The following is a 24,934-nucleotide window of genomic DNA, read 5'->3' as shown; positions in this document are numbered from 1 at the left end:
CAAACAAAACCCAGAAGCGTATTATGTGTAAATATCTACGAAAAATTAAAGGAAACATACCTTTTAATTGGGAACTCCCTTTCTAAGAATTTACCATATAACATACTCGTGTACATTCATTCTGACATTGTTTGCAAAAGCTAAAAACTAAAAACAACCTAAATGTCCACCACTAAGGAAGCAGCTAAAATAAAAAACTAATATTGTACTTCTACACAAAGAATACTACGCAGCTTATAAAAAGAACATGGTCCAAGGCCAGCCAAGTTAGGGTAAGCTCACTAGAGCCTACGGCTCCCACTAAATTAGAACTAAAAACACTGGACAATACACAAAAAGCAACCACCAGAGGATTCTGGGAAAAAAAAAAAAAGCAAAAGCACATGGACTGGGGAACTGGGGAGAGGAGTCAAAATGTGCAGAAGTAACTCATTCAGAGGTTTGCTTCCCTACTGTCTCTCCTGGAACAGAACAAGCTCACAGCGGATCTACGGTGAGAAGCATGAGCAGAAAAAAACTCTCAGAGAAACCCTGTATTTCAGGCAGAGCACTGGAAAAGGGTCTCCTGAGAGCTGGAGAGTGTGAGGGGGAATTGTTCTATTATTGTACTTCTTTTCTTTTTCCTCTTTTGGTCCCTCCCTCAAGGGTGGCCCCAACTATAGAAACTGTTTTTAAAAAATCACATCTTTCTGGACAATGGATCAAGAAAAGGGGGTCCCTACAAGCCAGAGAGTATGGAAGGAATTCCAAAACATATAGTTGAAGAAAAATCTAGGGAACAGCAAGAGAAAAACAACACATTAAATATAAAAGAACAATAATTCAAATAACTGCAGAACGATGGAACATCTTTAAAGAGCTTAGAGAAATGTCAACCCAGAATTCTATATCCACCGAAAATACTCTTCGACAATTAAGGCAAAATAAAGACATTTCAGATAAAGACAACTAAAAGAATTTATTGCCAAAAATCCTGCTCTAAAACAAATGGTAAAACAAAGTCTTTAGGCTGGAGGGAAAACTGGAACTTCAGGAATGAAAGGAGAACAACAAAAACGGTTAGTATCTGGGTAAATTAAAAAACAAAAAAATGCTGTTTCAACTCAAGTGCTTTAAAATATGTATAATGGTTGAAAGCAAAAAATGTAACATTGTCTAGTGGGGCTTTCAATGTTTGTAGATACATACAAGAATTACAACATCGGGGAGGGGCTAGGATAAAAGAATCTATACACTTGTGACACTTGTACAACAGACATTATCTCAGGGCTAGTCTTCCTCATCAAAAAAAAAAAAAGGATATAGATTAAAAGTAAAAGAGAGGAAAAAGATATACCATGCTAACACTATTCAAAAAAAAAAAAGCTGAATTGGCTATATTAATATCAAACAGTGGGTTTTAAAGCAAAGAATATTACCAACTGTAAAGAAGGTCAATTCATAATGATAAAGGGGTCAAATAATCAAGAAGCCAAAACAACCATAAATGTTTATGCATCTAATAACAGAGCCACAAAATACATGAAGCATAAACATACAGAACTGCAAGAGGATGGAGAACAAATCTGTAACAATAGCTGTAGATTCTAACACTCCTCTCTTAGTACTCAACAGAACAAGTAGACAGAAAATCAGCTGGCTTGGAATTAGGCTTTGGGTGGTGAATGTGACGTAATCTACACAGAATTCGAAATATATTATGATGTACACCTGAAAGCTACATAATGTTATAATCCAATGTTACTGCAATAAAAAAAAATTTTCTTTTAAAGAAAGAAAAGAAAATCAGCAAGGATACAGAAGACCTTACCGATACTATCAACAAACCTGATCCAATGGACATTTATGGAACACCACCCAACAGCAGAAGAAGGTACCTTCCTTCCAAGTACACATGGAACATTCACCTAAACAGACAATGTTTTGGGCCATGAAATAAATCTCAAATGACAATTTTTTTTTAAAAATAAGTCATACTTAGTACGTTTTCTGACCGTAATGGAATTAAATTACAAACAGTAATAGAAAAATATCTGTGAAATCCCCAAATGTTTGACAATTAAACAATACGCTTCAAAACAATCCATGAGTCAAAGCATAAGTCACAATAGAACTTAGAAAATATTGTGAATTGTAGGAAAATGAAAACACAACAAATCAAAAATCATGAGATACAGCTTATAAAGTGCATAGAGGGACATTTATAGCAATAAATGCCTAGATTAAACAGGGAAGGCCTCAAGTCAATGATTGTAAGGTCAGCTTCTACTTTCAGAAACCAAAATAAAAAGAGCAAATTAAACCTAAAGCAAGAAAGAGGGAAACAATAAAGACTAGAGCAAAAATCAATGAAATAGAAAAGAGAAAAACTATAGACAAAAATCAATGAACCTCAAACTGCTTCTTTTAAGAGAGCAACTAAACTGATAATCTCTAGACAGACTGACCAAGGAAACAGAGACAAGACAAATTTCAGTATCAGGAATGAGAGAGATGACATTACTACAGACTCTACAGATATTAAAAGAATAAAGGAATACTATGAACAACTTTATATTCATCAACTGGACTCACATGAAAGAAACTAATTTCTTGAAAGTCAGGAATAATCAAAGCCCACTCAAAGAGAATTTATATCTAGAATAGCCTTCTACGCATTAAAGAAAGTGAATTCATAGTTAAAAATCTTCCAACAAAGAGAACCTCAAGCCCAGATGACATCACTATAATATTCTTCCAAACTTTTAAGGAAGAAATAATTATAATTCTACACAATCTCTTTCAGAAAACAGAAGAAGAGACAACACTTTCCAACTCATTTTCAGGTGAGGCCAGCATTACTCTGACACCAAAATCAGGTAAGACATCACAAGAAAAGAAAACTACAGACCATACTCCCCATAAACACACATAAAAATCCTCAAAAAACATCACGTATGAGAATTCAGGAATATATAAAAAGGATAATACATCACGACAAAGTAGTGTTTAACTTCTGGAACGCAACCGGGTTCATCATTCAAAAATCACAACATAATTCACCATGTCAAAAGACTAAAGAAGAAACAGGATATGAACATCTCAATAGCTACAGAAAAGGCATTTGACAAAACTGAACATGCATTCCTGAAAAAAACCTCTCAGCAAACCAGAAATAGAAGAGAACTACTTCAATCTGAACACCTACAGCTACCATCATACTTAGCAGTGAAAGACAATGTTTTAACCCTAAAATCTGGAACAAAACAAAGATGCCCACTCTTACCTGTCATATTCAACATCATACTAGAAGTCCTAGCCAGTGCAATAGGGAAAAAAAAAATCCATCTTGGAAAGGAAGACATAAAACCATCTCTATTCACCAGGCAACATGATTACCTATGTAGAAAATCCTAAGAAATCTACAAAAAAAAAAAAGCTACTAGAATAATAGGTCAGGTGAGTTTAGCAAGGTCACAAAGATCACAAAATACACAAAATCAATTGTATTTCTATTCTAACAATAAATAACTGGAAGTTTAAATCCAAATTTAAAAAATAAGTACCAATTATAAAAGCACCAAAAATCATGAAGTACTTAGGTATAAATGTAACAACATATGCAGGACCAGTATGCTGAAAATGACAAAACACCGATGAAAGAGATCAAAGACCTAAATTAATGGAGAGACACAACATACTTACAGACTGGAAGATTCAATATTGTAAGACATCAATTCTCCGCAAATTGAATAGAGATTCAACACAATCACAATCAAAAGTCCAGCAGGATATTTTGTAGATATTGATAAGCTAATTCAAAAATATTAATGGAAAGGCACAGAAACTAGAATAGCCAAAATAATTTTGAAAAAGACTAAAGTTGGATAACTCATATTACCTTATTTCAAGTGTTAACTAAAAAGCTACAGTAATCAAGATAGTAATCAAGTAATCTTCATTACTTGCAGCAAAACAATAGACACAGAGATCACTGAAACAGAAGAGAGAGTACAAAAGTGACTCACATAATAAATACGGCTGACTGTATTTTGACAAAGATGCAAAAGAAGTGCAATAGAGAAAGAATTTAATTTCAATAAATGTTATTAGAACAAGTGGACATCCGTATGCCAAAAAAACCCCACAAAAAAATCTCAACTCCTATCTCACACCTTATACAAAAATTAATTCAAAATACATTGTAGACCTAAATATAAAACCTAAAACTCTAACATTTCTAGAAGAAATCAAAGAAGAAAATCTTTGTGACATCAGGTTAGGTAGGCCAGGGACTGGCAAACTATGACTCACAAGACATAAATGGTTGGAAAAAATCATCAAAAGAATAATAATAATATTTGAAGGTGTGAAAACTAGGTGAAATTCAAACAGCATGTCCATAAACTTTTACTGGAATACAATCCTTCTCAATCACTTATATATTGTCTTTAGCTGCTTTCTTGCTACATTGGCAAAGCTGCAACAGGCTGCAATCAAAATTATTAACTTCTGCTCTGGGAAAGACACTGTTAAGAGAATGAAACATAAGCCACAGACTAGGAGAAACTATATGCACATTACACAGGCAACAAAGCATTTATATACAAAATATATAAAGAACTCTTACAACACTCAATAAGAAAGCAAGCAACACAATCAAACATCCCCAATAAAGATTTTATTAGCTTTACATCAAGGTGATACAAATGGGAAATAAAAAGATGCACATGAAAAGATGCTCAGCACCATTAGTCACTAGGGATAAGCAAATTAAAACCACAAAGAAATACTCCTATAGATCTATTAAGGTAGCTAAAATTAAAAAAAGAAGAAGAAGAAACTGACAATAATCAAGTGCTAAAGAGGATGTGGAGCAACTGGAACTCTCATATATTTGCTGGTAAGAATGCAAAACGGTGTGGCCACTTTAGAAAACAATTTTGCAGTTTCTTATAAACATACAACCCAGAAATCCTACTCCTGGGTACTTACCCGAGAGAAACGAAAACTTGTGTTCACACGAAAACCATTTTGCAAATGTTTATGGCAGCTTTATTTATAATTGCCAAAACAAGAAACAACCGAAATGCCCTTCGACTGTTGAATGGATAAATGAACTATAGTACATCCACATACTGGACTGCTACTCAGCAATAAAAAGAAACAAATTACTGATACACACAACAACACAGATCAATCCCGAATACACTCTGCACTGTGCATGTATAAACTATTAAAAATTAACATACCTTTTTAAACATCAAGCAGTACATAAAAAAAGTAACAACATAATCAAGAGAGGTTCATTTCAGGAATGTAAGGATGATGCAGCATTATGAAATTTACTAAAATAATTCTATGGTACATAGGAGAAAAACTATATAATCATCTCAAAAGAAGCTAGGAAGACATTTGACAAAATACAACAGCAACATCTGATTTAAAAAAAACTCAGAAAGAAAGCAAACAGAAATAGGTGAATATACTTGAGACAATTAAAGGTCTCAAACCAAGAGCCAGCATAACAATTAACAGGGAAATACTGGCATCAGTCCCATTAAATTTGGAAAGCACACTAAGACACCTATCATTACAACTAATATTTAATACTGTTTTGGAGGTGGCCAGCAATACAATTTGGAAAAAAAAAAAGGGAGATATAAATATAAGAGAAGCAGATGTGTACATATGATTCACGTTTGCAGATGATACAATTTTATTCCTAGAAAACCCAACCCAATCAACAAAGAAGCTATTAGAACCAATCAGGAAAAAAACAGCTGGCTAAATATAAAATTAACTTTCGAAATCCATGAGTTCTCCACTAGAAGCTCCATGAGAGCAGATATCTTTGTAGACAAATTATTTAAAGATATATTAAGATTTCATGGTGTAAGTGAAAAGATTTACAAAACCAATTATACATTAACCAATCTTATAAAAAAATGTATGTTTCCAGCATGTGAGTACTAACTCATATGTATACTCATACATTCACACAAAGATGGTTACTAAGCAAGAGTAATCAAAATATTAATGTCATCTTCTGAGTTTTCTAAATTTAACTTTTTTCCTAACCTAATTTCCAGATGACAGATTAATGAATTTCAAGAGCTCAAAAGGGAGTTGGCAAACTACAGCCAGCCACAGCCCGTTTTTGTAAATAAAGTCTTATTTGAACACAGCCATGCTCCTTTGCTTACTTATTGTCTAAGGCTGCTTTCATGCTACAATGGCAGTTGAGACACTGCAGCAGAGACAGTCTGGCCTGCAAAGCCTAAAATATTTACTATCTGGCTCTTCAAGAGAAAGTGTGCCAATTTCTTGCCCAGTGGATCATTTAGTCCAGCCTACACTTTACAGGAGAGTAAACTGAGGCCCACAGAGGAAGGACCTCTCTAAAGTCAAACTCAAGCTAAGAAGCAATAAAGAATTCCATTCCCACCTAGCTAGAAAATTCTCAAAACAGACATCTGCCTCTCAGTTTGAGAGCTAAACCTCAGGCTCTCATATCACAAGTGAGTATATTTACCAATAAATGAATGAGGAAAGGACTTTGGGCCTAATCCGTATCCAAGAACACCTGCTAAAGGTCTGAGTAAACTTCTACAGATTCTAGAAAAAGTTAATTTAAAAGCCACATAAGCACAGATTAGGGAAGGTTTAAAAACAAACAGGTGGGGTGGCCTGGTGGCACAGCGGTTCAGTTCTCAAGTTCCACTCCAGCTGCCCAGGCTTTGCCAGTTCAGATCCCGGGTGCAGACCTACACACCGCTTGTCAAGCCATGTTGTGGCAGGCATCCCACATATAAAGTAGAGGAAGATGGGCATGGATGTTAGCTCAGGGCCAGTCTTCCTCAGCAAAAAAGAGAAGGACTGGCGGCAGATGTTAGGTCAGGGCTAACCTTCCTCAAAAACAAACAAACTAACAAACAGGTAATGGGCATATAACCTGGTTCAGCCTATTAAAGGTAACACAACAATCCCACTCCTAGCAATCTACCCGATAAAAACGCGAGTCTGGGTGACTAAAGATATATTTCCAGCACATTTAGAACAGTATTGTCTGGAAAAGCAAAAATGGACTAAAATTTCAATAGGGCTAGTTTTTCAAGGCAAATAAATACTAACAGCAAATGCAGTTACATATTAATAAAGAAAAAAAGGCCTCTTCATGTCTTTACCTTTACGTACTTGGACCCTCTAGGCATTTGAGTTTGTGATCCCTGCCATAATCTCCATCGTTAGGTTTCTTCTGAGACGCAGGGAAGATCCCTAACTCAAGCTATTTAAGCAATCAAGGACAATATATCTGGACGAAGGCAATCTGCCAAGTTCACAGAGGGTCAGAAATCTGAGGCATTCCACCCAGAAAACTGAGACCAAAAAGTTCAAATATATATCTGAAATTACAATAAAACCACTTTTTAATGTTTTTACTATTTGCATAACACTTTGAAGGCAGAGTATGGTTGGTTATAAGTTGGAGAAAAGGGTGAATTTATTAAGTAAGACTTCAAGAAGGCTGTGAAATAATTTTGATGTCTAGAAGAACACGGAAAACCGCCCTGAGAGGAGGGGCTAAAATTTTATTAGCTATTTTAAATGTTGGATTATTTCCTCAGACAAATCTCGATACAGCTATGCAAGCATTAGAAGGAAAAGGACAAGAAGAGAAATTCCACACAGATTAATATGTGCATTTCTGAAATACTTTTTAAGTTCCATAAATAGAATACACTATAAACAGACCTCAAAGGAGGCAATGTTAACATACTGAAATCAAGCAGGAAGCCATGACAGTAAAATACAGAAATTGCATCTACTAAACAACACCATTCGGTATGAATCACTTGGCCGTGCAGTCTCCCAGTGTGTGAATTCTACAACACATCCATGAGTAGAGAGGAGTCAAAGCACTAACTTTCTTAGCAACTCTCCAGAGGTTCCGCAGCTGCAATTTAACATCACTAAAGTAACAGAAGAATTCCATTCAAAAAGAAGCGATGTCTTTTCCTTAAAAACTATAAAATAATTTGGCCAGAGACCACTGAGAAAGAGGTTTTATACAGGAGAACCCAGACACACTGGGACACACAAGTATGTCACAATTCAGTTCACATACCACCTTTTAAACTTTTACAACATAGAAATTCTCTGGGTTTTCAAATCAAATTTCTCAAACGAAAGTCTCTGAATTTTAGTCCTTCTTTCTCTTCTGTCCTACATATACGACCCTCAGCTTAATTTTATTAGGGCTGTGGCAGATTTTCTAAAGCCAAGTGTTAGCTGACTGCCTCTTCCCCCACCAAGAACAAATGATGTAATCATCTCAAAGATGATCCCAAGTCGCCTACTGCAGAAATTCAACCCATCAGATATACAAAGAACACTGGGCCGACAGTTTTGACAAAGGAGGACCATCGCCCAAATGTTGGGGCTACCCAGACTGTGCAGGATACGAAGCAAATAGAAGGCTACAGGAAAAGAGATGCTATGTAATTCTCACAGTCTAGCAGAAGCAGACAGACTACAACAGCACAGTCAGTCCAAGAGAACTTTCTGTGATGTTCTAAAACGGCCCAAATGTTCTACATCTGTGTAGTCCAATCCAGGAGTCAGTAGCCACATGTGGTTACTGGGCACTCGAAATGTAGCTAGTGCTGCTGAAGAGGAAAGTTTGAGTTTTTTTTTAAAGATTTTATTTTTCCCTTTTTCTCCCAAAGCCCCCCCTTACACAGTTGTGTATTTTTTTTAGTTGTGAGTCCTTCTAGTTGAGGCATGTGGGATGGCGCCTCAGCATGGCTTGATGAGAGGTGCCATGTCCGCGCCCAGGATTCGAACTGGCGAAACCCTGGGCTGCCGAAGCAGAGCGGGCGAACTTAACCACTCGGCCACGAACTTAACCACTCGGCCACAGGGCGGGCCCCTAAAGTTTGAATTTTACTTAATTTAAATTTAAATAGCCACATGTGGCTAGTGGCTGCCATACCTGACAGCACAGAACTAAGGGTAAAAAGAATCCAAAGGCTTTCTTTGACCTGTACCCTCAGTTCAACAATTACTTCTGCTTCCTACTGCATACTAGAGACTGAGCCAGCCTCCAAGGAGAGGGAGATGAATGAGACCCTCTCTGCCCTCAAGTAGGTTCTAACAAGGGAGAGAGCCAGATAATTAACAGTTCCTGTCAATACAATGTCTTAACAAACAAAGATACAATAATAAAGGGATTCAATGATCCTTCCTAAATGTTTATGCACTTAATAACAGAGCCTGAAAATACATGAAGACTAAGAGAACTCCAAAGAGAAATAGGCAAATCCGTAACAATAGTTGTAGATTTCAACACTCCTCTATTAGTATTCATAGAACAAGCAGAGGGAAAATCAGCAAGGATATAGAAGACCTTAACACTGCAACCAACTTGACGTGACACTTGTGGAACACTCCCCCCAGAGCAGAATATACCTTCTTTCCCAGTACGCTTAGAACATTCACCTAGACAGACAATATTTCAGGGCACAAAAGAAAGTTCTAAAAATGTTTTTACAAAATTAAAGTCATATGAAGTTCTCTAAACATAATGAAATTAAATTAGAAATCAGTAACAGAAAGAAAGATACCTGGAAAATTCCCAAATATTTGGAAACTGAACAATATGTAAATGCACAAAGGTCCTGGAGGGTAGGGGAGAGATAAAGGAACTTAGCCGTACCTGGGGAAAAGGGAATGGTGACCAAAGAAGCCAAGCTGGAGAACGTGACGGGTGGGTGACCAGGAATTAATCATCACAGCAGTGAATAACTATAAGGCATGTGAAGGGAACTATGAAGAATTCAGTTATTACTTGATCATCAAATTCAAGGTGAAGAGAAATAAGCTATGAACCAGAAGAGAAATAAAGAAGATTTAGAAGTCAATTCATCCTTGACCTCTTTCTCCCGTGGAGAACCCAATCTATTATTAAGATGTGTCATTCTAAGTCCTAAATTATTTTTTGAATTATTTCTCTCCATTCCCACTCATACTAATCTAGTACAAGATCTGTTACCTGGTCTACTTCAACAGCCTAATTCCCTTCAATTCTTATCCCACTCCAATTCATTCTCTATTCTATAACCAGAGGGACTTTTTGAAAAAACACAAAACTAATCACATCACTCCCTACTTAAACTCCTTCATGGTATTCCCTTCAGTCCATTGCACATGACGATCCTAGGGCCTAAAATCCTCTTTCCCCTCCCTTCACCTGGCTACTTTAATTTTGAGCTTAATTGTCACCTCTTTGAGAAGCCTTCTCCAAACCACGCCCACCCCCAACTAGATCATATTTACCTACCCCCTTTCAAAACACTTCTTTCATCAATACACTGGCCCCCTTCCCAGCTACATTGGGACAGGGGCCATATCTGATTTGTGGTTACACCCCAGAGGGTGCCTGGAACACAGCAGGTAGTCCATAAGTATTTTTTGAATAGATGAAGAAATCAGTGAAGCAACAGACGAGGAGGCTCGTCGGGGAAGCAAAAGCCAAGTCACAGACTATCCACACACACTGAAGCTCCCAATCATCTTCCCAGAGGACTTTTTAAGAAGGGCATCACAGGGTCAGATTTGTCTTAGAGCAGAGCAGTGTGTATGTGCAGGAAGGACGTGAGAGGAGATGACGGATGGACAAAGGGAGGCCAGGCAGGAAGGCTGGTTCCTTCAAGAGGCCAAACAAGGGATGAAGAGGGCCTGATTTAGGGAACCACGAGCATGAACGAACAAGAGAGCTGAGAGATATTTAAGAGAGAAATAAGATGTAAACAAGACGTGGTGACAAGCCCGCACACGATGAGGCACAGGGAGGAGTCTGTTCCTCCCTCCCTTCTGACTTGAGCAAGTCAGTGGGCAGGGCGATTATTCACTGAGCGAGGAAATGGGAGGTTGGGAGCAGTGACTAAAGCATGAATTCCATTTGGAACATGTTGAATTTGTTGTGTCTATCAGATATCTAAGTGGAGGGGTTCAAGAAGTATTCATCCATTGACGAGTTAAGATACAGAGAAGAAATCATGACTACAAACAGAGATTTGGGTATCAGAGGCCATGAAAGTACAAAATTTTATTAGTAGTCAAAGAAATGCAAATTCAAATAAGAGAGGTTTTAACCCACTGAATGCAAAGATGGTTTACAAATAACCAGTGCTGGCAAAATGGGCACTTTGATACATTGCTAGTGGAAATATATTTATTATAACATGATATATCATATGTATTGTAATATGTATATTAGTATATATTACATAAATCTATGTTATATAACATTCATAATATATTAGTAATATGTAGTGAAAGCCTTAAAAAAAAATTAGGGGGGGCCAGCCCAGTGGCGCAGTGGTTAAGTGTGCACATTCTGCTTCAGCGGCCCGGGGTTCACGGGTTCGGATCCCAGTGTGAACATGGCACTGCTCGTCAAGCCATGCTGTGGTAGGGTCCCACATAGAAAGCAGAGGAAGATGGGCACGGATGCTAACTCAGGGACAGTCTTCCTCAGAAAAAAGAGGAGGATTGGCAGCAGTTAGCTCAGGGCTAATCTTCCTCAAAAAAAAAAAAAATTAGGGATATGAACCAAGATTTATCTAAAAGGGTAGTCACTAAAGGTAATCATGGCAAACAAGAGTACAGCTTAACTACTTCGTAAAGCCTTAGAATGGAATCTTATGTAGCTATTAAAATATTATATCAGCCCTCTTATTCCAATAAAACCTATACACCAAGGCCATTCTAACTGATGATTTTTCAAAAAGCTCAGCTTTATCATGACATATTCCAGTTTAAAAACATTCAATGACTCCCTACTGCCAACTAAGTACAGATTCCTCAGACTGGCATTTATTCTTACTGGACCAAAATATAATCTCCACTTCTCTACAGCCTTATCTCCTTGACACTCAAACTGCAAGCACGTAGTCCCTGAACATCATCTTTCTGCTCACTTTACATTTTGCATCCTCCTTTCTCTTCCTGTTCAACCTCCATCTGGAGAAATCCTACCCAACTTTCAAGACACAGCTGAAATTCAGCCTTGTTCTTGACACCACTTCTGACCTCCCAGTAGACTGTGACCTCTCCCTAATTTAATTCTGTTTTTCTTACAGCACTTACCTGAGTCTGCCCTACGTTACAGTTATATATTTATGTACTGTGTTATTCTTCCCCCTTCCAAAGGATAAAGATCTAAGAGCTGGGACCACTTCTTAGCCATCTCTTCATCTCTTTGAGGCTTTTAACACAACACCTTGTACACTGAATGAGTATTAGATAAATTATTTTTAAATGTTTTAATCACATTGTAAAGAAATACTTAATGAAACTTCTGTTTATATATGACAAATTTGTAACATGAGTTAGTATCTTTTCCCCCTCAACAGTGGGTAAACTGACAGCAAAGAAACACAAAAAGTAAAAACAGCAGCTGGCCCAGTGGCACAGCGGTTACGTTTGCAAGTTCCGCTTCTCGGCGGCCTGGGGTTCACCAGTTCGGGGCCCGGGTGTGGACACGGCACCACTTGGCAAAAAGCCATGCTGTGGTAGGCATCCCACATATAAAGTAGAGGAAGATGGGCATGGATGTTAGCTCAGGGCCAAGCTTCCTCAGCAAAAAAGAGGAGGACTGGCAGTAGTTAGCTCAGGGCTAATCTTTCTAAAAAAAAATAAAATAAAATAAAAAAGTAAAAACACACTAGAACAAAGAGAAAAGAACTACAATGAGATATTACCTCAGACCTATTAGAATGGCTATTATCAAAAAGACAAGAAATAACAAGTGTTGGTGATCATGTGGACAAAAAGGGAACCCTTGTGCACTGCTGATGGGAATGTAAATTGAGGCACCCACTATGGAAAACAGTATAGAGGTTCCTCAAAAATTTTAAACTAGAATTACCATGTGATCCAGCAATTCCACTTCTGGGTATCTATCCAAAGAAAATGAAAACACTAACTCGAAAAGATATGCACCCCACGTTCACTGTAGCATTATTTACAATAGCCGAGATATGGAAACGACCTAAGTGTCCATCAACAGAAAATAGATTTTCAACAACGTGGTATATACAGTCATGCACCACATAATGATGTTTCAGTCAACGACAGACCACATACACAATGGTGGTCCCCTAAGATTAGTACCACAGAGCCTAGGTGTGTACTAGGTTATACCATCTAGGTTTGTGTAAATAGACTCTACGATGTTCTCACAATGACAAAATTGCCTAATGATGCATTTCTCAGAACATATCCCCATCATTAAGTGACACATGACTGTATATACAATGGAATATTATTCAAACACAAAAAAGAATAAAATCTTGTCATTTCTGACAAGATGGATGGGCCCTGAGAGTTATGCTAAGTGAAATAAGTCAGACAGAGAAAGACAAGTATCATAGGATCTCACTTATATGGGAATCTAAAAAACAAAACCAACAACAAGCTCATAGATACAGAGAACAGATTAGAGATGGGGATGGGTGAAATGGGTGAAGGGGGTCAAAAGGTACAACCTTCCAATCATTAATAGAAATAAGTCATGGAAACGTAACAAACAGCATGGTAACTATAGTTAATAATGCTGTAATGCATATATGAAAGTTGCTACGAGAGTACATCTTAAAAGTTTTCATCACAAGAAAAAAATGTTTTTGTAACTATGTATGGTGACGGATATTAACTAGACTTATCGTGGTGATCATTTCACAATGTATACAAATATCAAATCATTATGTTATACATGTGAAACTAATATATGTTAATTATACCTCAATTACCAAAAAAAAAAAAAAAAGGGCAACAACTCAGGGTTCCTAACAGGAAGTGTGCGTACTGTAAGGTGTGAGTCCTAGCCACCTTCCCTCATCCAGCTTCCCAGGATATTGGATTGGGCATACACACCCCCGGACCCCTACTCCAGCCCCAGGCAAGAGATTTAAGAAATCATCCCTTAAGAAACCAGACAGACTCACAAGAGAAAAATAAAATAAAACAATGAAAGAGAAACAAAAATACACAAAAACTGATTATCTGGGATTCCACCAAAGAAAAGGTTGGCTCACTGCCCAGTTACTTGACAGTGAAACCCACCAGCTGACAAACAAGAGCCACCCACAAAGTGCTATCCAGCGCCTCACTCCTAAGTATGAGCAGCTCAAGATCACCAGGCATTTGAAAAAGCCTCCAGCACGAAAGAGAGAAAACTAAAACTGAAGAATGGACTCCGAGGAAACAAAAGAAACAGAAGAAAACTTTAAAAAACTACAATAAACGTACTCGGAGAGATAAGAGAGGATGTTGCATCCAAGAAGAGGATGCTCTGAAAAATGAACTGAGAAAAGAGCTTTGGGAAATTATATATCATAAATATTATGTTAACTGAACTTTCTAAATTCAATAACAAGAAAACAACCCAATTAATAGCTGGGCAAAATATTCCAACAGAAATATTCAACAAAATATTTCAACTTCACCAAAGATTTGCTTCACAGACAGCAAATAAGCACACGAAAAGATGCTCAGCATCACTAATCACTAGAGAAATGTCAATTAGAAACATACCACTATATACCTATTGGAATGGCAGGAACCCTCATCCATTGCTAGCAGAAACGCAAAATGGTAAAGCCACTCTGGAAAACAGTTTGGCAGTTCCTTAGAGAGTTAAAACACACTTAGCATACAACCCAGCGATTCCACTCCTAGGTATTTACTCAAGAGAAATGAAAACTTATGTTCACCCAAAAGCCTGTAAGTGAATGTTTACAGCAGCTTTATTCATAATCTTCAAAACCTGGAAACAACTCATAACGTTCTTGAACTGGTGAATGAATAAACCAAGTACGGTACATCCATATACTTAGGGACTACCTACTCAGCAATAAAAAGGAATGATAAAGGCAATATCTTGGATGAATCTCAAATACAATATGGTAGGTAAAAGAAGCCAGACACTAAAGGCTACAAACATTATAATTCCATGTATACGATATTCAGGAAAAGGCAAAACTATAGGGACAGTGGTAGCCTGGGGGGCAGGGGAAGTTGACTAAAGGACCACAAGGGAATTTTGGGGAAGTGATGGAACCATTCTATATTTCATGGTGGCGGTGGTCATGTGACTGTGTATTTGCCAAAACTCAGAGTCAAATTGTATACTAAAAAGGACAGATTTTACTGTATCTGTAAGTGGTACTTCAATTATTTTTTAAAAAATTATCATTAATGAGACATATAAGAAGATATTGCATTAATGAACAGGATGCTATAAAAAAGGAACAGAGAAAACAGCTTCTGGCAATTAAATATCTGGTAGCTGAAATAAAAACTGATTCAACAGACTTAGAAGAGGAAGAGAAAGAGAGAGAAATCTCCCAGAAAGCAGACCAAAGGGACAAACAGGTGAAAAGAATAAAAAAAGAAAAGAAACTTAATGAGATTAGTCTAGAAGAGCCAACATCTAACCAGGAGTTCAAGAAGAAAAGCAAGCAAATCTGGGGGAAAATTAGCAAATAATAGAAGACCTTTTCCCAGAACTAAAGAACATGACTCTCTAGATTAACAGGGCCCACCAAGTACCCAGAACAATGACTGAAGAAGAGCCCCATCAGGGGATATGACATCACTGGAAAACTTCAGAATAGTGGAGACCATGAAAAGAGCCTAGGGGTCGCCCAGTGGCGGAGTGGTCAAGTTCACGTGCTCCACTTCGGCAGCCCAGGGTTTCGCCAGTTTGGATCCTGGGTGCAGACACGGCACCGCTCATCAAGCCATGCTGAGGTGGCGTCCCACATGCCACAACTAGAAGGACCCACAACTAAAAATATACAACTATCTAGTGGGGAGATTTGGGGAGAAAAAGCAAAAAAAAAAAAAAAAAGATTGACAAGTTGTTAGCTCAGGTGCCAATCTTTAAAAAAAGACAAAGAAAGAAAGAAAAAGAAAAGAGCCTAAAAGCTTTAGATAGGAAAAAAAACAGGTCAGAGATGAAGGAAGTAATCAGAACGGCCCTAGACTTCTCAACAGCAGCACTAGATGCTGGAATACAACAAAGCAAATCTTTCAAGGGAAACTGATTTTTTAATTTAGGATCCTATACCTGGCCAAACTATCAATCAAGTATTAGGGCTGAAAACGGCATTTTCACACATGTAATGATAAAAAAAAAAAAGCTTCTTTCTCATGCACCCATTCTTAGGAAGCAACTAGAGGTAGTAAGGGAAGTAAACCAAGAAGGATGTAGGACCCAAGAAACAGAATCAACATGGGAAAGCAGCAAAAAGAAGCATTTGGGTGAGGTTCAATATACCTACAGAGCAGCCAGCTGAGGTGAGAGCAGAAATGCTGAGGGCTGCAGAGGGAGATCAGCAAGGAAAAAATGGAACTGTTACATTTGAGACTTTGGAAAACAGTAAGTGATAAGATATTTTACAGGCTTGATAGTGCACTGGGCTAGGTAGATAGAACACTAAGCAAGTGAAAAAATAAGGCAATAAATCCAGAAAAATAGTTCCCAAAAAACCACACATAACCATAGCACATTATTTGACTCAATTGTGAATAATATTTACATAATGAAAATAGTGTAATCGATCTCATGATTTATCCCAAAATCATGCTGTAACTACATAGAGAGGATAAGGCGAAAGTAAGGGTAATTATAATAGGACTAACTCCTCATCTACCATAACACAGTCAAGAGAGAAATGTCTAAAATTGTTCAATCAAATGCAGCATATTGTTTTAAAATACTGTGGCAAATACCAGGGGAAAAAAAAAACAGCTCCAAGAATTGAAAGCCACTGCCTCCAGAGAGGTCTCAGGGTGGGGAGAGGTACAATGGGAACTGCTTTTGCTCATTATGGGCCGTTAATGCTCTCTGAACTTCTTTTACCTGTGTTCATGTACTACTTTGAAATAGACACAATGATAGGGGAAAACCTTGCTACATATCAAGGAAAAATAGTTTGTTCAATATGATCCTAGTTATATCTTTTTAAAAATATGTAGATGAAAATGGAATAAAAAAATATATAAAAAAACATTTCCAGTGGTTATTTTTGGTTGCTGGGATTACAGATGATTTTCATTTTCATCTTTGTATTACGTGTACTTTCCCAAAAGAGTAAATCTGCACTATTTTTTAATTTTTCACTGCAATTTTAAAAACATCTTGAGATTAGAGGAGATCTCAGGGGAAGGAGGGAGACAGTGAGAGAGCCATGGGCTGGTGTAAAAACCTGGAAAACTGGTGTTTAAGGAACAGGCGGAGAAAGATGGCATGGAGGAGCTACCAAGGGCTACAAGTCTAAGAGTGCCTTCTCTGCTTTACCTCATCACTGCAAATAACTGAGGTAAATGTGTTAGTTATCATAGCTCTGGAATAAATCAGACGTAAACTAAATTTCTTAAATGAGTAAGTTCAACATTTAATATTTCTTCTAAAGGGGGAAAATAAAGCTCTATTTTAATGTAGATTTTTAGTTAAATCTGATCCTCAAAATATTTTTATTCCTTGTGAGGAGGTTGACAGCTTTGGACAGAATACAATACTACCTCACTACACTCTAAGTGAGGTCCCTACATCTTCACAGAATCTCCATGTGCAGTTCAGGAACAAATCAACAGGCAATAACAGCTAATATTTACTGAATCTGTACCATGTGCCAGGCACTGTTCTAGGCGTTTCACATGTACTAGCCCATTTAACCCTCTGAACACCTTGAATTAAGTACTATGATATCCCCATTTTACACCCAAAGAAACTAAGGCACAAAGAGTGGAGCAAGCTGCCCATCGTCACAGAACCAGGAAGTCTGGTTCCGGATTCTTCAGTCTTTAAATCACTATGCTACATGCTACCTCTCTAGAGCCTTGACATTCATAAGAGATTTATCTAGAATCCTCAGACTCTCATACATCATGATAGTCTAACATTTTGCAGTGAGCTTACATAAGTAGGTGCCTTCAATGCCGCCACAAGCCCTCACGCTGACAGTGTAGAAATCAATGTTATGACTCCACTCACACTGCTCCTTCTCTGACAAATCCTTCTGGAATAAATTCTCTAAGGTGACCTAAGGCAATCCAAAAATCATAGGTATCCTGGAAGACATACAACCCAGCTCTCATTCCTAACAGAACCCTGTAACAACCAAAATAAGTCTGGTTAAAATGGTTCTATCTAAATGTATTTGTAAAGATCCAGCAATTCCATTCCCAGGATATACCCAAGAGAGATGAAAACGTATTGTCCACACAAAAACCCATACAAGAGTGTTCACACCAGCACTATTCATAACAGCCAAAAAGTGGAAACGGTTCAGATGTCCAAGACCAGATGAATGGATAAGCAAAATGTGGTATATCCACAGAATGGCATATTATTCAGTTACAGGACTGATACATGCTACAACATGCACGACCCTTGACAACATTATGCTAAGTGAAAGAAGCCACATATTGGATGATCCCATTTACATGAAATGTCCAGAAGAGAGAAATCAACAGAGAATGAAAGCAGTGGTTGGCAGAGGATGGGGGTGGGGGGGACGACACGGAGAGACCCCTACAGGTACATGTTCCTTTCTGGGGTGATAAAAATGTTCTAGAATTAGGTAGTGGTGATGGTTGCAGAATTCTGTGAAGATACACACTTTCAAAAAAAGTTGAATTTTATGGTATGAATATTATATCTCAATAAAACTATTTTAAAAATGGAATTTTTATTAAACATTGCTTGAAAATTATTCAGCAATTCAGATGTCCAACGTTAGCTATTACTGTTACTATTTTAAAAAATCATTCAGCAATCAACACAAGTAATATAACAATATGAAAATATATAAAATAATTTGATGTATACTAAGTAGACAAAATAATTAAAACAATTAATATGCATTTTAACTCTGTATGGTTTTACTTTCGATCTTTTAAAGTGCATTTTTCAAGTATAAGTTTTTTTTTTTAAAGAAGTATTCTGCCTCCTGACACTTATCATTTTAAAGAACCGAAAGCACGAAAAAAATTAGAATATTGACGGTCGGTGCTAAACCAGTGCTAAATTATGAAGCTGAAACTGTAACTGCTACACGCAGGCATTCAAAGAGAAGAGACCAAGGTGAGCAACACTACTCTGAGAGGACTTCTGAAGATACCTCCCAGGAGTCGGAAGTGGGATTTGAACCTGGCTAAGGAGCAGAGGAGGGAGGAACCTACTCAGTGCAAAGAGGGCATCTGCTCAGATTTGCTCCTGTCTGCCACCAAGATTATCATTCCCCCACCACTACCACCACCGTCTCACCTGCTGCATCCCCCCGCCAAGGACCTGCAGTCACAGCGATGACAGAGGGTCTTGAGAAGCGAGAAAAAGATCTAACAGAAGAGACCAGAGCTCCCGGCCTTAACATCCCCAATCCTACTGCGTGCACACATTTCAATACATAGCTCCGTTTCCAAATTACACCAGAAGAGCAGACGAGCGTGAACCGGACACAAGACCATTTATTACTGCATACCTCAAACACCCCTCTTTACAACTCACATACCATGCTGCCCAACTTTTTAAAAACTCTTTGGGGCCCTCATTTTCTTTCTTTTAATTCTCATGTTTAACCTCTTCTGGTACCTGAAAACAGATCTCATTAATTTCGCTTATAATCTTCAATTCTTACTGCTACTGAAAGCACTACCATTCTTACACAGGCATATCTGATGCACTCCTCTCTCTGTCTACACTTCTGATGTCGTCAAGGCCTGGAGAACTCTGAAGTACCTCCTAAACTGATCTTCCATCCAGGGCTATGCGACCCCTCCAGATCCTCACCAGCCATCTCGTCCTCTTCCAATCCATCCTGCAGAGCAGAAGCTACGCTAAACTTCCTAACGTCCCACTGAAATCACATCCCGCTTGTTTCCAGATCATCTGATTGACCCCCAATGCCCACAAATGAAATAGATTTGAAACAGATTGGGGAGGGGGCTCCAGAAACCACCTCCTCCAGTAATTCTCTCAATTTGGGGGGAAGAGCTGGCTGCACCAGTGGTTGAACAGCATCTCCATGATTTGATTTGGTTTGTTTCATGCTCCTGCGTGGTGCTGATGGGAATACCGCATATCCCTTGGGTGTCCTAGGAGTGAAAAATGACTGAGGATCATGGCTCTAGCCCTCTCCTTACCCTACAGATGAGGGGGGGAAAGTACAAATGCTACAGGCTGCTTCTCTAGGTACTGCCCAACACGGAGCTTTACAGTTCATCTCCCATTTACACACTCAGGCTCTTGTTAAAGCAGGTGACTCAAGAATGCCCCCACTTTAAAATCAGCACCTTAGTTCATGCTGCTCCCTCCCTCCATGTGTCTATCCTCACTGTCCACATGCCCAACCAGGCAGCACACGCCAACAGCAACTCCCCCAAATGGGGTATGCTCTTGCTCTCCTTTAACTCCCCACCGCACTTTCTAACTCACTTGTAGCAATCAGGAACCAAAAGTATACTGAAAAGATATTTCTTGGCACTGGTAGGAATAAATATTAACAAACTAGTAACAAATTCTGCTTCAGAGAAATCTCCAGTTCATTCATGCCTCTATGCCACTGATCTCCACCATCATAATCCTTAGAGGACAGAAATCGCTCTCCCAAGACAGCACCAGGGCTTTTGCTTTCTGAAGTCCTCAGAAGTTCCAAATTTCAAAATTCCAGCTAAGTATTCTCAGAAGTCTCACACAAGTTAAATGCAAGGACTACTCTGTTTCAAGTGTGATTTAATTTTTTTAAATTAGCAAATGCTTGATTTCAAGGTACTGTCAGAACTTTACCAAAGGCTTATTCAAAACAGATTTTCTAGACAATCCTTTTTAATGCATTGGCAAAGTATGTCATAAAACCTATAGGCTGAAAAACTCAATTTTAACAATAAAAATAAATAAAAGCCTTATTCAACCAAATACCTCTAGCTTAACTAGATGATTTCAATTTTGTATTAACAAGTTGTCATCCCTACAGTAATATTTGTTATGTACCTTATGTACCCACTTAAAATTTCTCTCCATAAAAGGAAAACATTTAATCTCCAGTGAATAAACTTTTTTAAATCTATGATTTTAGAAAATTAAGCTAGCAACATCAACCCATGTCTTTGCACCATCAACAGTTACATGACCAACCAACTACTCAGCAGGCGAATGAGTTATTTCTTATATTAGGAATTTAATACGTTAGTATTTAACATGTTAGTCTAATCTATAAAAATTAATCAAATTGCCTAAATTACCAATAAAGTTTATTTCCTTCCAAAGTAAACACACATATACACGTATACCTGACAGCCTCCTTCCTAGACTTTACTGTCTGGAAGTACAGGAAATAAAACTAATGAAACTAGCACTTAGCCTAAACAACTCACTCCTAGGCACTGATACTCATTCCAGGCAAGTGAATGTTTAGAACACAAAATGTAGCATTCCTTTTACCATGATCTTTAGAAATAATGTGTTTCAAAAAGTAAAACATCGAAGTTAACACCACATCCAATAAAGAAAGGAAAATGCCTAGCAAGCAACATGAAGTAGCAGCTCAAAACACACTAACTGTTACCAAATCTAATTGGACCAATTTTCAGATTCCCAAATCCAAAAGATTTTAGGAGTTACGGCAGCACCCACTGTAGCATTATCAAAACTTCATCTATTACAAGTTCTCACCCCCTAACAATCATTTATCCAACCAATCTTTGACCAGCACCTGCTGAGCAAGATGCTCTGCTAGAAACTACAGAGGACATAAGATTAATCTAAGGATACATAAACCTTAAATTCATAAAAAGATAAGACACGTATACACAAGGTAGACTGCAAGTGTCATTAAGAAAAACAAAACGCCCTGGCAGTACATAAATATACGAGTACTTTTTTAAAAAGGAAACCCAACCATAAATTGCAACTCAGCACATACACAGGTATCAATCCTAAATTATTTGCTAGGCCTTCAAAGAGGAGTTAAAGTGAGCTGAACTGCCCTGCCAAAATGCCTGAGCTCTAACTCAAAAAAAATTTGATAGCGTAATTCAGTCTCCATGGGTCTTTCAATTCTGAGCTTGTGGTAGAAAGGGCCACACGTGATTTCTTAAGGTTAAAAACTACTACTATGAAGATGTACTAAAATTAAGTTAGCAAGAAATGAAAAGTGGCATGTAGTCAGTCCTCTCTACATACAAGACGTAAATACTTGACACTTGATTCATTTCCTTCATTGCCCTCCCAGCCTCCCCAGGCAAAGACAGGCAGATATTCTTACTGTCGGGCAAAAGAAATTACCGTTCTCATTTGCTGTTAGGACAATCGAAATGGGTTTACATCTGGCTTAATACTCATACTCCTCCAATAACTATTCAAGCATTTATAAATAAAAAAAAAAGGAAACATTCAAATTTAACCACTTCTACTTCTAATCTCTTTTAAAAACAAGTGACACACCTTAATTATTTTTAAGACCCTATTTCCTCATAAACTTTACTTTGTAAATGCTCTTAAAACTAGATTCTAATTTAGTTACTCCAGATTAACAAAAATCTAAAGGGAAAATCTTGTAGGTTATTGCTACAAGTAATTTTTTTTCACAATTTAGTAAGCCACAACTACATATTTAATACAAAGCAGCAATTCTGTTTTCTTTTTTAACTAACTGCATCTCAGCACCAACCTAGAGAAACTTTCTGCGAGAAAACAGGAGAGTCATCCTGGAGAAATTCAGTACAGATCTAGGCAGGACTCTCATCCTTAGAAACAGAGTGTAAAGAAAAAGTAATTTTGTAATAAATCCCCCTACACTTCTGCTGTGTGACTTAGAAGTTGGTCAAAAAGTTCATCTTCAGCAATTTCATCTGCATGATCAACTTTACATCTTCCGCAACAGGTGACACGAAATGCATTTCTCAGGCAAAGCAAAGGGATCGAATTAGTTAAGAGACATGTTGCTGCGGTTTCGTATTTTATCTTGGATTTTACCAAAACGATTTTGAATCCGATGAATTACCGGGTTTGTTTCGGTTTTGCTTGGTTTTCTGCTTTGCTTTTTACTCAGCCATTTACCAGCAACTGTTGCACGAGCCCATTAACACTTGAGAATAAAAACAAACACACAGGACCAGATAAGTCTCCCCTACTAACCCAACCGATCCATTTCCTTAACACGATTTTAAAACCACACAGCTAGCGGTGTGAAGAGCAGCATGTTGTGTGTGTGTTTGTGCGCCACAATCTGTCTAAATCCTCAATTTCCTTTTAAGGAACAGATATATAATAAAAATCTAAAAGGAACCACATTAGAAATGCAAAGAGGTTTGCAAAACAAGAGGCTTCTTTCATTCCAAAAAACCACACCAAAACAAGGGAGAAAAATGAATGCAATGGATATGTGTGTGCCAAAGTTTCAATCCTGCCCGGTGGAGACACTGCACTGGCACAAATTTTCAAGAGGAAAAAGAGGGGGTTGGGGGTAGAGAAAGAGAGCGAGCGAGTGTGTGGCCTGCAAACTGCAACAATGCAATCTCCATTTTGAACAATGCGCCTCTTTCCTCTTGTAAATCTAGTTTTTTGCCACTTGATGTGCCGTCGCATTTCCCCTCCGTTTGGGGGGAGGTGGGGGTGGGGGGAGACCCGAGAGGGAGCGAGCCGGGGGGAGGGTGGAGGAGGTGGGGAAGGAGTCTGCAGCAACTGGGCTGGGTGGGTACCTGGAGTGCTGCTGTAGGTGCTATGGCTCCTGAAGCTGCTTTCCGTGCAGTAACTGGCGTCGTCGTCGTCGTCTTCCATCTCCTCCGGATAATCGGAATCATCGTCGTCCTCCTCCATCTCATCTTCCTCGTCGTCCTCGGAATCCTGGGTCTCCTCGGCGTCGCCGTCCTCCTCCTCCTCCTCCTCCTCGGAGACCATGTCCTCCTCCTCCTCCTCCTCCTCCTCGCTCTCGTGGTCATCGTACACCACTTTGTTGACGGCCCTGCGGGCCGGGGTGGTCCGGGCCAGGTGGCCGCCGCCGCCCCCGCCCCCCGTCCTGCCGCCCCCGCCTCCTCGCCCCCCCCGGCCCGGGGCGCTGGTGCTGGGGGGGGCCGGCGGCGGCGGCGGCGGCGGCTTCCTCCGGCTACTGCTGCCCCCCCTGGGCGAGCTCAGCCGCGTCTTGGGCGCCACCTCAGCCTGGGCGGCGGCCCACCTGCCCCGGCTGCTGCCGCGGTGCCGCGAGCGGAGCCCCCCGATGGGTCCGGACGTGGGCGGCGGCGGCGGCGGCGGCGGCGGCGGGGCCGGGGCGCAGCGCTCCGCAGCGGGAGCCGCGGGCTGCTTAGGCGGCCTGCCCCGCCGGCCCCTCATGTCGGAGCCGCGGCGGGGGGAGAAGGGAAAGCGGAGGGGGGAGGGGCGGGCGCGGGGTGGCGGTGGGGGGCGCCGGGGCCGGGGGGAGGCCCGCGGGGCCGGGCGGGAGGGGCCCGGCCGGCGGAAGCGGGTGGAGGGAGAAGGCTCAATCCGAATTGCTGGGGCCCCACTCCGGATCGCCTTCAGCCGCCATCTTGTTTCTTCCCTCTCGCTCGGTGACTGGGGGAACCGACAGCGGCCGCAGGCCCGGAGTGCGGTCACGTGAGCTGCGCCGCCGCCGAGCCGGGCACGGAGCGAGGCCGCGCGGCGGCCGCTAGGGGGAGCGCGGGAGCGCCGGGTGGGCGAGGAGCCCGGGGCGCCTCCGCGCGGCGCCGCTGGACCGCGGGAGAGGGGCGCTCCCCTCGCCAAGCGCCCCGCCGGAGGCCTCAGGAGCCGCCCGCCCCGGCGGAGCCCCCCGGAGCCCCAGTTCAGCAGGGCCTCCTTCGCGCGTCCCGCCTTCCCCGGCTCGGGGAGGGAGGCAGGGGAACCCCCAGATTCTTCCCCTCCGCGCCCCCG

The 24,934-nt window shown here is 39.8% G+C and overlaps 1 protein-coding gene across 35 annotated transcripts in view; it reads right to left on the bottom strand.

Moving 5' to 3' along the window:
* The window catches only part of BPTF (bromodomain PHD finger transcription factor), a 148,791-nt gene extending 124,192 nt beyond the window's left edge, over positions 1-24,599 (bottom strand). For 34 of the 35 annotated variants that reach the window (XM_023652184.2, XM_070227021.1, XM_023652187.2 and 31 more), the window contains exon 1: positions 23,752-24,598. In XM_023652184.2, the coding sequence (XP_023507952.2) occupies positions 23,752-24,379 (628 nt within the window). In that variant the 5' untranslated portion in view covers positions 24,380-24,598. Of the gene's footprint in view, positions 1-23,751 lie in introns of all 35 variants that reach the window. The other variant, XM_023652183.2, reaches the window with a different exon arrangement.
* Between the last annotated feature and the right edge of the window lie 335 nt (positions 24,600-24,934).

This window comes from Equus caballus, chromosome 11 (assembly GCF_041296265.1).
Source record: "Equus caballus isolate H_3958 breed thoroughbred chromosome 11, TB-T2T, whole genome shotgun sequence".
Lineage (NCBI taxonomy): Eukaryota > Metazoa > Chordata > Mammalia > Perissodactyla > Equidae > Equus > Equus caballus.
The sequence above is the reverse complement of the archived record's forward strand: the minus strand, read 5'-3'. Positions and strand labels throughout refer to the sequence as shown.